Source organism: Staurois parvus, unplaced genomic scaffold, assembly GCF_062004578.1.
Source record: "Staurois parvus isolate SC_StPar_1 unplaced genomic scaffold, SC_StPar_1.0 ptg001011l, whole genome shotgun sequence".
NCBI lineage: Eukaryota > Metazoa > Chordata > Amphibia > Anura > Ranidae > Staurois > Staurois parvus.
In genome coordinates this window covers 1556355-1573714 of record NW_028318807.1, presented here as the reverse complement: position 1 = coordinate 1573714, position 17360 = coordinate 1556355, and the positions used below count along the sequence as shown (strand labels likewise).

General features: G+C 46.3%; 1 protein-coding gene across 1 annotated transcript; it reads left to right on the top strand.

The window, feature by feature from the left end:
- Positions 1-4365: 4365 nt before the first annotated feature.
- Positions 4366-14620, top strand: LOC149441246 (zinc finger BED domain-containing protein 5-like). Its single transcript, XM_089657615.1, has 4 exons — positions 4366-4593; positions 4711-4852; positions 7510-8169; positions 12475-14620. The coding sequence occupies exons 1-4, from the start codon at positions 4366-4368 to the stop codon at positions 14421-14423; spliced, it is 2979 nt and encodes a 992-aa protein (XP_089513741.1). The 3' UTR covers positions 14424-14620.
- Positions 14621-17360: the final 2740 nt, after the last annotated feature.

The window sequence follows — 17360 nt, the reverse complement described above, 5'->3', positions numbered from 1 at the left end:
CGTCCTCTTCCTCCATAGTCATGTCCGTCCTCTTCCTCCATAGTCACTGTGACGTCTTTTATCTCCAGCAGACGATGATACACATCAATATTTAGAAGGGCACAAGGATCGCTACGAGGACGTCATGATGGACAATCAGCCGGCCCTAATTTTTTTTAGTTATTTTGACACTTTCCTGGTGTCCATGTAAGGTAGATACAGTGCAGGAATTGGTATTAGGAGACATTTCTTGGGGCTGCAGTTCCTCTGCAGTTCCTACTCCATTTCTACTACCCAGACAGGACTTCTCTATGGAATACAGACAGGAAGTGATGTCAGGTACAGACAGGAAGTGATGTCAGGTACAGACAGGCAGTCATTTGGAATATTATTATTATTATACAGTATTTATAAAGCGCCAATAGTTCGCTCAGCGCTGTACATTACAAAGGGGGACAGAACATGTGACAGAACAATACCAATACAATGCAAAACATGAGGGGATTGAGGGCCCTGCTCCTTGGAGCTTACAATCTAGGAGGGAGGGGATGGTGGCACAGGAGGAGATAGCTGTGGGGGATGGAGTGGTAGGAAGAGTGGAGGAGGTCGGTAAGTTAGCAGGGGGTGGGGTAGGCTTCCCTGAAGAGATGGGTTTTCAGGGTGCGCCTAAAGGAGAGGAGAGTAGGTGATAATCTGGTGGGTTGGGGTAGGGAGTTCCAGAGGATGGGTGACACCCTGGAGAAGTCTTGGAGGCGGGCATGGGGGGAAGGAACTAGAGAGAAGGAGGTCTTGTGAGGAGCGGAGTGTGCGTGTTGGGCGGTACTTGGATATTAGGTCAGTGATGTAGTTTGGGGCAGTATGGTGGACGGCTTTGTACGTCAGCGTTAGGATTTTGAATTTGATCCGTTGGGTAATCGGAAGCCAGTGGAGGGATTGGCAGAGGGGGGTGGCGGAGACGGAGCGGTTGGTGAGGTGAATGAGTCTGGCAGCCGTATTCAGGATCGACTGAAGCGGGGATACCCAGCGGCGAGGCAGGCCGGTGAGGAGGGAGTTGCAGTAGTCGAGTCGTGTTATGATGAGGGAGTGGATGAGCTGTTTAGTGGTTTCTGGGGTTAGGAACGTGCGTATTTTGGCAATGTTGCGGAGGTGGAGTCTGCATGTTGCGGAGGTGGAGTCTGTACGAGTTTGTTAAAGATTGGACTTCGGGCTGGAAGGATAGGTTGGAGCCCAGAATGACACCAAGTACTCTGGCCTACGGGGCAGGTTTGATGGTGGCATTGTTGGATGTGATAGAGAAGTCAATGGGGGGTGGGGTCCGGGCTGGGGGGGAAGACAAGAAACTCGGTTTTGGAGAGGTTCAGTTTAAGGAAGTGGAGCGACATTCAGTCTGATATGTCGCTCAGCAGGTGTGTGATTCGGGTGGAGACCGAGGGGGTGAGGTGGGGGGTTGAGAGACAGATTTGTGTGTCGTTGGCATAGAGGTGGTAGTTGAAGCCGTGAGAGTGTATGAGTTGGCCAAGGGAGGAGGTGTAGATGGAGAAGAGAAGGGGCCCGAGGACAGAGCCCTGAGGGACCCCAACAGAGAGGGGGAGTGAGGGGGAGGTGGAAGCATTATAGGTAACGATGAAAGAGCGTTGTGACAGGTAGGATGAGAGCCAGGAGAGAGCAGAATCTCTGAGGCCGAGGGAGTGTAGTTTTTTGAGGAGGAGGGGGTGGTCGACTGTGTGGAAGGCCGCAGAGAGGTCAAGGAGTAGGAGTACTGAATAGTGGCCATTAGCTTTGGCGGTTAGCAAGTCGTTGGAGAGTTTGAGTAAGGCAGTTTCGGTGGAGTGTAGGGGACAGAAGCCAGACTGTAGGGGATCGAGGAGGTTGTTGTCGTTGAGGTGAGAGCATAGGCGGGTGTAGACTAGGCGCTCGAGGAGTTTAGATGTAAATGGGAGCAGGGAGATGGGTCTGAGGTTGTTCGGGTCTTTGGGGTCCAGGGAGGGTTTTTTAGTATGGGGGTGATGTGTGCATGTTTCAGAGGGGAGGGGAAAGTGCCGGAGGAGAGGGAGATATTGAAGATGTGGGTGAGGGAGCGTAGGATGGAGGGAGGTCGTAGGAATTGTGAGGGGATAGGGTCGAGGGGGCAGGTGGTGAGGTGGGCATCAGAGAGGATCTTGCAGACTTCCTCGATGGTGGTAAGGTCAAAGGTGCGGAGTGTGGGGGGAGCTTCAGTATGAGGAATGTAGGGTGGGGTGGAAGAGGAGGTCAGAGCAGTGGTGGGGCCGTGGGAGAGGGGTGATGAGGGGGTAGCTGAGTGAGGGGGAAGGGGGTTGGAGGGAGTTTGAGCAGCGACGAAGTCCCTGCAGGTTATGTCGAGGGAGAGGGGGGATGAGGGGGTAGCTGTGTGAGAGGGGACGGGTTGAGAAGGCGTGTGAGTTGCGGCGATGTCCTTGCGAATTGTGTCAATCTTGTTTTTGAAGTGATTGGCAATCTCAAGGGCAGTGAGTGAGGTGCTGGGTGGAGGTGGGGGTGGAGAGAGTAGAGAGTTGAAGGTGGAGAAGAGTCGGCGAGGATTGGAGGAGAGGGCCTTGATGAGGGTCAGGAAGTAGGCTTGTTTGGCTGCGTGGAGGGAGGAGGTGTAGGTGTGGAAGGCAGATTTGTAGCGGGTGAAGGCTTGTTGGGATTTGGTTTTGCACCATAGTCGCTCCAGGGCACAACTGTTTCGTTTGAGGGTTTTGGTGTGATCAGTCTGCCAGGGCTGGAGCTGTCGGGGTCTGATGTTGCGTGTGGTTAAAGGCGCTAGTGAGTCAAGGGCTGTTGACAGCGCATTGTTGTAGGCGGTCATAGCCAAGTCGGGGCAGGACAGGGGGAGGATGCTGTCATGGAGTTGATCAGCTGCAGAGTGGAGGGGGGCAGGGTTGAGGTTGCGGAGGTTACGGCTGGTAGTAGTGTGACATTTGGAGGGGTAGGCGTTGGAGGACGAGGAGATAGAGAAGGTAATCAGGTTGTGGTCAGAGAGAGGGAAGGGGGTGTTAGTGAGGTTGTGGGGAGCGCAGCGGTTGGAGAAGACAAGATCAAGGATATTACCGTCAGAGTGGGTGGTGGATTGTATGCACTGTGCAAGTGCAAAGGAGGAGGTTAAGTGGAGGAGATGGGATGTGGCCGGGTTGTCGAGGTTGACAGGGATGTTGAAATCCCCAAGGATGATGGTGGGTAGCTCAGAGGAGAGGAAGAAGGGTAGCCAGGAGGAGAAGTCATCCAGGAAGCGGGATATGGATCCAGGAGGCCGGTATATCACAGCAATCTTCAGGGGGGTTGGGGAGAATAGTCGGACGCAGCAGGGGAGGTAGAGTCAGTGGGCTGGATCCAGGTTTCCGTAATCGCCAGGAGGTTGAGGGAGCGGGAAACAAAGAGGTCGTGGATGGCGCTAAGCTTGTTGCACACTGATCGGGCGTTCAGGAGTGCACATAAAAACAGGGGGGAGATTTTAGGGAGCAGGGGAACAGATACTAAGTTGCGGGGGTGGAGGCGGGAGGGTGTTGTGCGGGTGAGGGAGGTGGTGGAGGGCCAGGATTCGGGGAGATGTCCCCCGCGGTTATGAGGAGGGGAAGGATTAGAAAGGTGGCATGGGAGCGGGATGTGCAGGAGCGTGAGAAACTACTAGTGGAGGTGTTCGGGTCAGTGGGAGAGTGGAGTATTAGGAGGAGGTGGTGGGTGCCATAGAGGGGCGAAGGAAGCAGTGAGGACACATAATACAATTGTTTGGGAGGGGCAGAGGGATATAGTGAATGGATTTTGGGAATGGAGGAGAGGAAAATGAGAAGGAGGAGTGGAAGAGGCATTTTGGGGAGGTGATGAATAAAGACAGGAAGTTCCATTCGATGTGAAGGAGATCGGAGGCGTTATTGGACATGGCAGTAGAGGAGGTAATAGGATGTTATATTTACACCCAGTAACACCCCCGTTATGTCTGTCCTCTTCCTCCATAGTCTTGTCCATCCTCTTTCTCCATAGTCACTATGACGTCTTTTATCTCCAGCAGATGATGATACACATCAATATTTAGAAGGACACAAGGATCTCTACAAGGACGTCATGATGGACAATCAGCCGCCCCTCACATCACCGGGTAAGAGGAGACTTTATTGTAAAGGAGAGAGCAGTACGGAGGATCCACCTAGATCCCCCATCATCTGATAAACACATAGAAACAATGGATTCAGTCAGTGTGTGTGTTTCCTACAGATGGATCCAGTCATGGGAACCCACCAGAGAGATGTCCCCGTCCTCTGTATTCCCGGGATTCCACACAGGAAGGTCACACCATCCCTCACCATCATCAGGTAGATGATGACAATTATTGGTAGTTGTGATTTATACACAGCATGTTTGTTACAATGAATGTTTTATTATATCTTTCAGAGTGGAATCCTCGGGGATGAGAATATTGATGTTAAAGAAGAGTATAAAGAGGAGGATGAGGAGTATGGAGTGATGGAGGAGTTTTCAGAAGGACACAAGGATATGATGGAGCCACCTAATACCAGGAACCCACCAGAGAGATGTCCCCGTCCTCTGTATTCCCGGGATTCCACACAGGAAGGTTACACCATCCCTCACTATTACAAGGTTGGTGGGATGGAGCATTAAGAACATGGACTCATAGAAGTGATTTTTTTTTTATGTGATGCCATAATATTGGAGTTTATGTTTTACAGATGAACTCTTCTATTATTATTTTATTAGGATGAAGATCTGATAGATATAAAAGTTGAGATAAAAGCAGAAGAAGAAGAGGCGTATGTGAGGGATGATCAGCAGTCTATGGAGGAGGATGGAATAACGGGGACATTTATAGAGGAGGACACTCCTACAGAGATCAGCACAGGTGGGTCATGAACACTAAATCCATTCCTCCACCCATACTGCTCACTGATTGGTCCAGAGTAGGGCGGGGACTGGGTGATATCAGCCTGTAATCCCCTGGTCACTTTCCTGAGCTGTGTTCCCCGTCCTGTATTCCTGGATTTCTCTCGGATAATCTTCCTTCTCTGTGCTGCAGACACAATTTATGTATCTAGACTGGATTTATGGAGGTTCTGGGGTTCAGCTGGCAGAAAAATGTTCATTTTCACCATAAGTGTACTAGACCTAGGCACCTGGGGGGTGTGCTTTGAGTCTTTTACTTCATGTCTGGGTCTAGTAAGATCTCTGTCAGAACAATCCTCCCAGAGTTACAAGTCACTGAGTGCAGTCTCAGGAGATGGGAGGCAGCGGTGTGGGATCTCTGCAACTTGTCTACAGTAAACATTTAAACTTCTATGGTTTGCTGAATACCAATATTATGAGTCCTCACCCTTATACTGTATGCTCTATATTTTACATTACATACTCCTGACCCCTGCACTATATACTCTGTTGTACATTACATACTCCTGACCCCTGCACTATATACTCTATGTTGTACATTACATACTCCTGACCCCTGCACTATATACTCTGTGTTGTACATTACATACTCCTGACCCCTGCACTATATACTCTATGTTGTACATTACATACTCCTGACCCCTGCACTATATACTCTATGTTGTACATTACATACTCCTGACCCCCGCACTATATACTCTGTGTTGTACATAACATACTTCTGACCCCCGCACTATATAATCTATGTTGTACATTACATACTCCTGACCCCCGCACTATATACTCTATGTTGTACATTACATACTCCTGACCCCTGCACTATATACTCTATGTTGTACATTACATACTCCTGACCCCTGCACTATATACTCTATGTTGTACATTACATCCTCCTGACCCCTGCACTATATACTCTATGTTGTACATTCCATAGTCCTGACTTCTGCTCTCCCCCTCCCCCCACTGCTATATATACACACATAATATGGATTCTCTTTTGTTACACCCATTTCCTACCAGCTAGACATTTTATATCGGATGATGTGATTGGAGCACAGACTTTTACATGGTGATAATAATGTGATAACATCCTCCAACTTTGGACCCTTAACCACTTCCAGACCGGACACTTTTACCCCCTTCCTGACCAGGGCAATTTTCAGCTTTTAGCGCTATCACACTTTGAATGACAATTGCGCGGTCATGCAACACTGTACCCAAATTAATTTTTTACCATTTTTTTGAGATAGATAAAGCTTTATTTTGGTGGTATTTATTCACCACTGGGATTTGTATTTTTTTTGCTATGTAAATGAAATGTCCAAAAATTTTGAAAAAAAGTTTTTTTTTTATAAAATTTTGCAAATCAATAATATTTCATCATAAATCTTAGCCAAAATTTATTCCGTTGTCTTTTTAGTAAAAAAAAAAAAAATCCAAATTAGTTTATAAGCAAAAATTATAATTTTTAAACATTTTTTTTACATTTTTATTTTATTTTTTTATATTATTATTTTTTATTTTTATTTTTATTTTTTACATACTGTCACCCTAGCAGTACAGTGTCACCATGGTGACACTGTACTACTTGTGAGGGGTGATGAAGATTTTTTTTTTTTTTTTTACACTGATTGCTTTTACACCCATATAGGATGTAAAAGCAATCATTTCTCTTTCTCTCTGTGTGCATTCCTGCACTCATTGAGAAGAACTGAGTGAGCTGTGATTGGTCACATCCTGTCACATGGTACAAGGCTTTTGTGAATAGCCTTGTACCATGTGACCTCTGTGATCATTCACAGATTTCACACGTAGTAAGCAATGATGTCACAAGTGACATCTTGCTTACTACTTTGCATGTGATCACTGATTGGCCAATCAGTGATCACATGATCGGGACCTCGTACAGAGGTCCCGTCCGACGATCGGTGTTTCACTGTGTCCGGAGGACACGGCGGGCACCGGATCGCGGTGCTGCGCGCTCCCAGGGAGCGCGCACAAGCAGGGTGCGGGGAGGCCGTTTATTGACGGCCACCCGACCCTGCAGTGCCACCGTCCGGCCGTTTATATACAACGGCCGGTCGGGAAGTGGTTAAACAGAAAGTGATAATGAGGGAGGAGTCAATACCCCAATGATGGTGGTCTTCAGGATCAGTCCAGTCTTCATCTTGGTTGTTCTCCCCCCATCCTCACTCTCTGACCTCTGGTGGGGCTCAGCCCCGCTGTTCTTCATGACTAAATCATGGAGTAAATAAGGAAGTGCAGTACTTCTTGTGTTGGGAAGATGGTGATGAGTGATAGAGGGGGTGGGGACCCTCGTCCTATAATCCCCTCATCACTGTCCCTCCTATAAAAGACAGTTCTGGTTGTTTCCTCACTCTCTGACTAAGGTCCATGAATAAAGAAATGACCTGGTAGGAGATCAGAGGAGCCATTTCCTAGTTCCCTTGAGGGTGGAATTGTAAGCTCTCCAGAGACCAAGCTGCCTGATGTGGGCGGAGTCCTGGTTTGGGGGAACCAATCAGCTCCTGTCTAGTAATCCTCTTTGTCTTTGTATTTTAGTCCATGGCCGGGAGATGAGGAAAACCTCCGAGGATTGTCTCACTTTGTCTCCAGACTGGAAAGTAGAAGATGAGGACATCACACAGTATAGTCCAGGAGAAAACCCGGCTCCCTCCAATGTCCATCCGGCACCACCCAGTGTAGATGGACCATCGGATTCCTCGTATCCTGAGGAACCTCAGACTGTGCGGGACCGGGCCGGCCTTCCAACAGGGAAGAGATTCTCCTGTACTGAGTGCGGGAAGGGTTTTTCACTGAAGTCCAGTCTTTACAGACATCATAGATCTCACACAGGGGAGAAGTCATATTCCTGTCCTGAGTGCGGAAAATGTTTTTCAAGGAAGTCTGATCTTTACAGACATCAAAGATCTCACACAGGGGAAAAGCCGTATTCCTGTCCTGAGTGTGGGAAATGTTTTTCACATAATTCCAGTCTTCAAACACATCAGAGATCTCACACGGGGGAGAAGCCGTACTCCTGTACTGAGTGTGGGAAATGTTTTTCAGAGATGTCCAATCTTCATAAACATCAGAGATCTCATACAGGGGAGAAGCCGTATTCCTGTCCAGAGTGCGGGCAATGTTTTTCACAGAAGTCCCATCTTTACACACATCAAAGATCTCACACAGGTGAGAAGCCGTATTCCTGTCCTGAGTGTGGGAAAAGTTTTTCAGAGAAGACCAGTCTTTACACACATCAAAGATCCCACACAGGTGAGAAGCTGTATTCCTGTCCTGAGTGTGGAAAATGTTTTTCAGATAAGTCCAGTCTTCGCAGACATAAGAGATGTCACACGAGGGAAAAGCCATTTTCCTGTCCTGAGTGTGGGAAATGTTTTTCACAGAAGTGCCATCTTTACACACATCAAAGATCTCACAAGGGAGAGAAGCCGTATTCTTGTCCTGAGTGTGGGAAATGTTTTTCAGTGAAGTCCCATCTTTACACACATCAAAGATCTCACATGGGGGAGAAGCCACTTTCCTGTCCTGAGTGTGGAAAGTGTTTTTCAGATAAGTCCAATCTTTACAGACATCAGAGATCTCACACAGGGGAGAAGCCGTATTCTTGTCTTGAGTGCGGGAAATGTTTTTCAGTGAAGTCCAATCTTTACACACATCAGAGATCTCACACGGGGGAGAAGCCATATTCTTGTCCTGAGTGGGGGAAATGTTTTTCACAGAAGTCCCATGTTCACATACATCAAAGATCTCATACGGGGGAGAAGCCACATTCCTGTCCTGAGTGAGGGAAATGTTCCTCACTGAAGTCCTGTCTTCCTGTACATCAGGGATTATAACGGGGTAGACAGATCAGACGGGTCAGTACTTATTGGGGGGTGGAATGGGAAAAGATGGAAGAGGGCTATGGCAGATGATAAGAAGGTTCCCATGTTACAAACAACCAGTGGAAATGGTACCATTGGTATGAAAATAAAAAATACACAAAATCCATGTAAACAAGGTGTCGGTGAATGAACAAGGTGTCAGTGAATGAAAGTGTTTGTTCACCAATGCCAGAAGTGTGCCCAGCACAATAGGTGAGTTGGAAGGTTTGGCGCATGAAGAGAACTAGGATTGAATTGGTATTGCTGAATCTTGGCTTCATTCTTCACATGACTGGGCCATTCATATTCCTGGCTAGGTTCTCTTTCGGAGAGACGGGGGAAATAGGAAAGGTGGTGGTGTCTGTCTCTATGTGAGAAGTGATCTCAGAGCGAGTGTGAAAGAGGACCTAGTTGATGGAGAGTGTGATGAGGCTGAAGTATTATGGGTGGAACTGCACATGGGGGGTGGTACTACAAAGGTCATCATTGGATTTTGTTATAGGCCTCCCAGTGTTAATGAGGAGGTGGAGACTCAGCTCCTCCCACAGATGGAAAGGGCTTCAAGGGCTGGGACAGTGATAATAATGGGGGATGGTAACTACCCGGAAAGTGACTGGAGTAATGGTTCTGCAGGAACAGTAAAAAGGAAAAAAATGTATAAACCTACAACAGGACAATTTTATGGTCCAGTTCATAGAGGCCCCAACTAGGAATGATGCTCTGCTGGACCTGGTCATCTACATCCATGCAGATCTTATTACGAATGTCCATAGAAAAGAACATCTGGGTAGCAGTGACCATAACATGATTTCATGTATTGTTAGCTGTAAACAGCGAGCACATACGGGAAAAAAAATGCTGAACTTTAAGAGAGCTAATTTTTAAAGGCTGAGATTTGCTTTCCATTACTTAGATGGTTAGGGAATATTGGCATTGATGAACACAACACAGAAATGGGAGTTCTTCAAAAAGACTGTATGTGACCACACTGCAAAATATATTCCCATGGGCAACAAGTATAAAAGGCTAAAAATCCAACCTATGTGGCTTACGGCCAAAGTTACAAAAGCTACAGATAATAAGAAAAGAGCTTTTATTAAATATAACAATGAAGGAACCCGATCATCGTTTACACATTACAAAGAATATTATTTACATGTTTCCCTCTGTACAGTGCACATCGTCTGCCATTGAAGTGTTACATTTGTTGGAATGGGATTGTGGATCCATCAATATGAGTGAGTTCCGGGGTCAAGAATGGCTACATTTGATGTTTTCTTATCAGACGGACTTTTCCCAGAAAGAACAAACTGAAACAGAAATGTATTCACTGTTTTTGAGGTTGGGAAAGCTCTTGGAAAAGAAATCGGCACTTTTTTTGGCATAATAAAACATTCGATAAGTATGCCCGAGAAAAGATCAACCCACTTGGGTGGAGGATCCAGATCTTTCCCAACATTGAAAAAGTAAGTGAGGAATTCAAGAGGGAACGAGAGGAAAGCCTAAAATCATGCTCACAGCAAATGATGTCCATATTGGCTCCGGAATATAATAAACAGATGTTATCATTGGAGAAGGATATTGGAGGTGCAGAGAGATTGTTATCTGCATTCACAACACTTTCATTGTATTCTGATTTGGAGAGGAAACTTAGGGAAGGCCTAGCAGATTTGTACAAACACATATCAACGAAAAAAGAGAATACATTTTGGTGAGATAAAACAGTGTTTTTGGAAGGAAAAGCATAAAGGTGGACGATCCCTCAATACATGAACCTCCAGAGGAGGCGCTATCACCACACTACACAGGACACCTTAGAACATGAACCTCCAGAGGAGGCGCTATCACCACACTACACAGGTCACCTTAGAACATGAACCTCCAGAGGAGGCGCTATCACCACACTACACGGGACACCTTAGAACATGAACCTCCAGAGGAGGCGCTATCACCACACTACACAGGACACCTTAGAACATGAACCTCCAGAGGAGGCGCTATCACCACACTACACGGGACACCTTAGAACATGAACCTCCAGAGGAGGCGCTATCACCACACTACACAGGTCACCTTAGAACATGAACCTCCAGAGGAGGCGCTATCACCACACTACACAGGTCACCTTAGAACAGTGGTCGGCAAGCCGCGGCTCGCGAGCCACATGTGGCTCTTTACACACTTTAATGCGGCTCTTCTGTGTGCCGGGCGCCCGCTCCCCTCCCTCCTCTCGGGCTGCCGCCCCAAAAGTCAGGACTCTGCAGCTAGCCTCTGTCAGTGCGCGCCCTGTGTGCAGCCCCGGCAGCCGGCTCTACACAGCTCCAGTCGGGTCATGTGGTATAGGGGGGGCGTGACTTTCTGTGTAGCGCTGCAGCGGCGAGGCAGCATCCTCTCTCTGTCTGCTGCCCTCAGAAGAAGACTGTGCCTCCCAAATCATCAGCGTGTCATCCGGTAGGTGTAGCAATGGCCTGGCCTGCCTGCCTCTGGGGACTCAATTTCTGTGACAGAAAAAGGAAGGGTTGGGGGGGGGGAGGGGATGAATATGAACCATATGCCTCTGGAACTTGGAAATGAGAGATGTGGGCAGGGCCAGGGAGAGACAAGGGGATGATTATGAATTATGTACTCATATGAGAGATGTGAACAGGGCAAAAAGAAAGGGGTGACTGATGGCCATCATGGGAGGGGGGGGTGGTGATTATGAATTAAGTGTGCCTAACTATGGAAATGAGAGATGTGAACAGGGCAGGGTAAAAAGAAAGGCTTGATGGCCATCATGGGGGGGGGGGGGGAATGTGACATGAGGGGGGAGAAATGTGACACGAGGGGGAGAAATGTGACACGAGGGGCAGAAATGTGACAAGAGGGGCAGAAATGTGACATGAGGGGTTGAAATGTGACATGAGGGGGTGAAATGTGACACGAGGGGAGAAATGTGACATTGTGGGATTGACATAAAAAGGGTTGATGTGAAAAGGGGGGTGTGGACATAAAATTGCGGAATATCGTAATCTAGGAGCCAACAAAATAAGTTAGTGGCCAGGTTCTGAGGTCAATATATAACAGTACCAGTGAGGACTATTTCAGTGTGTTTTCACATACTTTTATATGTACTTTTTTAGTTGTATCTTGATTTTTATTTCATTTTATGTTGTCATTTTTTACTTTTATTCAACTTGACTGCAGAGCCAGTGCCATGTGTGCATGCCTGTTTTATTACTTTTACTTCTTGCCTACTGTTTGGGTGTATCCATCAAGGTGGAGAACCCTGCTTAAAATATCCATGATGAGCCCCACTCATTTTATAATACTATTTACACACACATAAGATGCCATATATGCGTCATCCACAGATAAATACCAGTGCGTCATCCACAGATCCCCCATAACAGTGCGTCATCCACAGATCCCCCATAACAGTGCGTCATCCACAGATCCCCCATAACAGTGCATCATCCACAGATAAATACCAGTGCGTCATCCACAGATAAATACCAGTGCGTCATCCACAGATCCCCCATAACAGTGCATCATCCACAGATCCCCCATAACAGTGCGTCATCCACAGATCCCCCATAACAGTGCATCATCCACAGATAAATAACAGTGTGTCATCCAATATTACTTCTTTTATGTGATTAAGGATGCCGGTTTGGTGTTGGTGGCTTTATTTTGAAATGAAACATTTTTATAGGTGCCCTGTTTGACATGGCTACAAAGAAAAAACAACGAAAAACGGAAGACGAAAACCGTGAATTTAAAGTGGAATGGACCGAGACTTTCGCGTTTCAGAACGTAAATGGCTTTCCGACCTGTCTTATTTGTAAAGAAAAATTGGCGCATAACAAAAAATCTAATTTGGAGAGACACTTTACAACAAAACACTTGTCCTTTAGTAATAAATATCCTGTTGGTGATGCAAGGAAGAAAGCAGTTGAGGAACTTCTGAAGAGTCAAGAAAAATCAAGTTCTGCATTTAATCAGCGGGTGCAGTCTTCCAACTATGTTAATTTTGCAAGTTTTGCGGTTAGTCAAGAGATTGCTAAGAGAGGCAAACCATATACAGATGGCGAATACATAAAACGTTGTTTTATAAGTGCATCAGAAGAGTTATTCAGGGATTTTAAGAACAAAGAAGAAATTCTAAAAAAAATTAAAGAGTTGCCATTGTCTGCTAAAACAGTGAAGGATAGAACAGCCAAAATGTCTTCCAATATAACCAACCAACAAGTTGATGATCTTAAAGTGGTTTCAGCTTTATCAATAGCAGTTGACGAGTCTTGTGACTTAAATGATACAGCTCAAGTTTCACTTTTTGTAAGATTTATGTCAGCTACAGGTCCTAAAGAAGAACTTTTAGGATTATTGCCACTGAAAGGTCAAACACGTGGAGAGGATATAGCAAATGCTGTAATTGGTTGCATTGAAAAATATCATATTCCACTTGATAAAATCGTCTCAATTGCAACAGACGGGGCAAAAAGTATGACCAGTGTAAGAAATGGATTTGTTGCTATTATGAAAGAAAAAATGAGTCACGAGATACTTACATACCATTGCATCATAAATCAAGAAGCACTTTGTGCGCAGACATTTCCAGAAGAAATGTGCAAAGTTATGGAATTGGTGACTAAGATGATCAACTCCATTGTAGCTAAAGCTCTTCATCATCGCCAATTTAAAGAATTTTTAGTTGAAATTGAGAGTGAGTACGCAGATCTTCTGCTGCATAACAAGGTACGTTGGTTATCAAGAGGAAACGTTTTGAAACGTTTTGCTTCCTTATTATCAGAAATCAAAGCATTTTTCCTCGGGAAGGGTGTTCACTATCCAGAATTAACAAACGATCAGTGGACCCAAAAACTGTATTTCATGGTGGATGTTACTTCCCATCTAAATCAGCTTAATCATAAACTACAGGGGAAAGGAAACACAATTTTTTCGATGTTAGAAGAAGTTATTTCGTTTGAAAACAAATTATCTGTTTTTGCTCAAGATTTTGACAGAGAAACTTTGATTCACTTTCCAAGCCTGTTGAAACATCGCCAAGAAAATAATTCTGATATTGACATTACCTATTTTAAAACAGCACTTTTAAATATGAGGGAAGCTTTTCTCAAGAGGTTTCAGGAATTCAGAAACAGCAAAGCGACGTTGGCCTTTGTTAAAAAACCTCTGGATGCCACTGTAACGGAATTAAATTTTTCTCCCTTTAATATTGACATTGGCAACTTTGAAATGCAATTGCTGGATTTAAAAAACAAAGAACTGTGGAGCTCGAAATTTGAACATCTTTGTGCTGATTTAGAAAGATTGGAGAAAAACAAATGTGAACTTAGTTCACATAACAAGTGGTCTGCTTTGAAAGACCTGGAGAAGGAAGATATGTTGATTTTTAACACCTGGAATAGTATTCCTGACTCATATAATCAACTAAAAAAGCTAGCGTTTGCTGTTCTTTCCTTGTTCGGGTCTACATATTTATGCGAACAATCATTTTCAAGCATGAACCTTATCAAGAGTAAATCGAGAAATCGTCTCATCGATGAGAACCTGGAATCGTGCCTAAAATTAAAAACAACAACATACAAACCTGACTTACTCAAACTATCCAAGGAAATGCAAGGCCAATGTTCACATTAGTGGTTGTGACTTTGTCAGTCATTGTCAGGATGTCATTTTCTCTACATTGTAAGGCAAATTTTACGGAATTTAACGTTATCGATAAATAATATCGTTCTAAAGTTTTTGTTTTATTAGTTGTGTTATTTGTATCCTCCCGACCTATGTGGATACTTGTATGCAGAATATTCTCAATAAAAACTTATTGAAACTAAAAACAGTGTACCATCCTATGTATTTTCAGTTTTAAAAATGTGGCTCTCAAAATAAATTTCAATCGTGGTTTTGGCGAGATTTGGCTCAGTTGAAAAAAAAGGTTGCCCACCACTGCCTTAGAACATGAACCTCCAGAGGAGGCGCTATCACCACACTGCACAGGACACCTGAGAACATGAACCTCCAGAGGAGGCGCTATCACCACACTGCACAGGACACCTGAGAACATGAACCTCCAGAGGAGGCGCTATCACCACACTACACAGGACACCTTAGAACATGAACCTCCAGAGGAGGCGCTATCACCACACTACACAGGACACCTTAGAACATGAACCTCCAGAGGAGGCGCTATCACCACACTACACAGGACACCTTAGAACATGAACCTTCAGAGGAGGCGCTATCACCACACTACACAGGTCATCTTAGAACATGAACCTCCAGAGGAGGCGCTATCACCACACTACACAGGACACCTTAGAACATGAAACTCCATAGGAGGCCCTATCACCACACTACACAGGACACCTTAGAACATGAAACTCCATAGGAGGCGCTATCACCACACTACGCAGGACACCTTAGAACATGAACCTCCAGAGGAGGCCCTATCACCACACTGCACAGGACACCTTAGAACATGAAACTCCATAGGAGGCCCTATCACCACACTGCACAGGACACCTTAGAACATGAACCTTCAGAGGAGGCCCTATCATCACACTACACAGGACACCTTAGAACATGAAACTCCATAGGAGGCCCTATCACCACACTGCACAGGACACCTTAGAACATGAACCTCCAGAGGAGGCGCTATCACCACACTGCACAGGACACCTGAGAACATGAACCTCCAGAGGAGGCGCTATCACCACACTACACAGGACACCTTAAAACATGAACCTCCAGAGGAGGCCCTATCACCACACTGCACAGGACACCTGAGAACATGAACCTCCAGAGGAGGCGCTATCACCACACTACACAGGACACCTTAGAACATGAACCTCCAGAGGAGGCGCTATCACCACACTACACAGGACACCTTAGAACATGAACCTCCAGAGGAGGCGCTATCACCACACTACACAGGACACCTTAGAACATGAACCTTCAGAGGAGGCGCTATCACCACACTACACAGGTCATCTTAGAACATGAACCTCCAGAGGAGGCGCTATCACCACACTACACAGGACACCTTAGAACATGAAACTCCATAGGAGGCCCTATCACCACACTACACAGGACACCTTAGAACATGAAACTCCATAGGAGGCGCTATCACCACACTACGCAGGACACCTTAGAACATGAACCTCCAGAGGAGGCCCTATCACCACACTGCACAGGACACCTTAGAACATGAAACTCCATAGGAGGCCCTATCACCACACTGCACAGGACACCTTAGAACATGAACCTTCAGAGGAGGCCCTATCATCACACTACACAGGACACCTTAGAACATGAAACTCCATAGGAGGCCCTATCACCACACTGCACAGGACACCTTAGAACATGAACCTCCAGAGGAGGCGCTATCACCACACTGCACAGGACACCTGAGAACATGAACCTCCAGAGGAGGCGCTATCACCACACTACACAGGACACCTTAAAACATGAACCTCCAGAGGAGGCCCTATCACCACACTGCACAGGACACCTGAGAACATGAACCTCCAGAGGAGGCGCTATCACCACACTACACAGGACACCTTAGAACATGAACCTTCAGAGGAGGCGCTATCACCACACTACACAGGTCATCTTAGAACATGAACCTCCAGAGGAGGCGCTATCACCACACTACACAGGACACCTTAGAACATGAAACTCCATAGGAGGCCCTATCACCACACTACACAGGACACCTTAGAACATGAAACTCCATAGGAGGCGCTATCACCACACTACGCAGGACACCTTAGAACATGAACCTCCAGAGGAGGCCCTATCACCACACTGCACAGGACACCTTAGAACATGAAACTCCATAGGAGGCCCTATCACCACACTGCACAGGACACCTTAGAACATGAACCTTCAGAGGAGGCCCTATCATCACACTACACAGGACACCTTAGAACATGAAACTCCATAGGAGGCCCTATCACCACACTGCACAGGACACCTTAGAACATGAACCTCCAGAGGAGGCGCTATCACCACACTGCACAGGACACCTGAGAACATGAACCTCCAGAGGAGGCGCTATCACCACACTACACAGGACACCTTAAAACATGAACCTCCAGAGGAGGCCCTATCACCACACTGCACAGGACACCTGAGAACATGAACCTCCAGAGGAGGCGCTATCACCACACTACACAGGACACCTGAGAACATGAACCTCCAGAGGAGGCGCTATCACCACTCTGCACAGGACACCTTAGAACATGAACCTGCATAGGAGGCCCTATCACCACACTACACAGGACACCTTAGAACATGAACCTCCAGAGGAGGCGCTATCACCACACTACACAGGACACCTTAGAACATAAACCTCCAGAGGAGGCGCTATCACCACACTGCACAGGACACCTTAGAACATGAACCTCCAGAGGAGGCGCTATCACCACACTACACAGGACACCTGAGAACATGAACCTCCAGAGGAGGCGCTATCACCACACTACACAGGACACCTTAGAACATGAACCTCCAGAGGAGGCGCTATAACAACACTACACAGGACACCTTAGAACATGAACCTCCAGAGGAGGC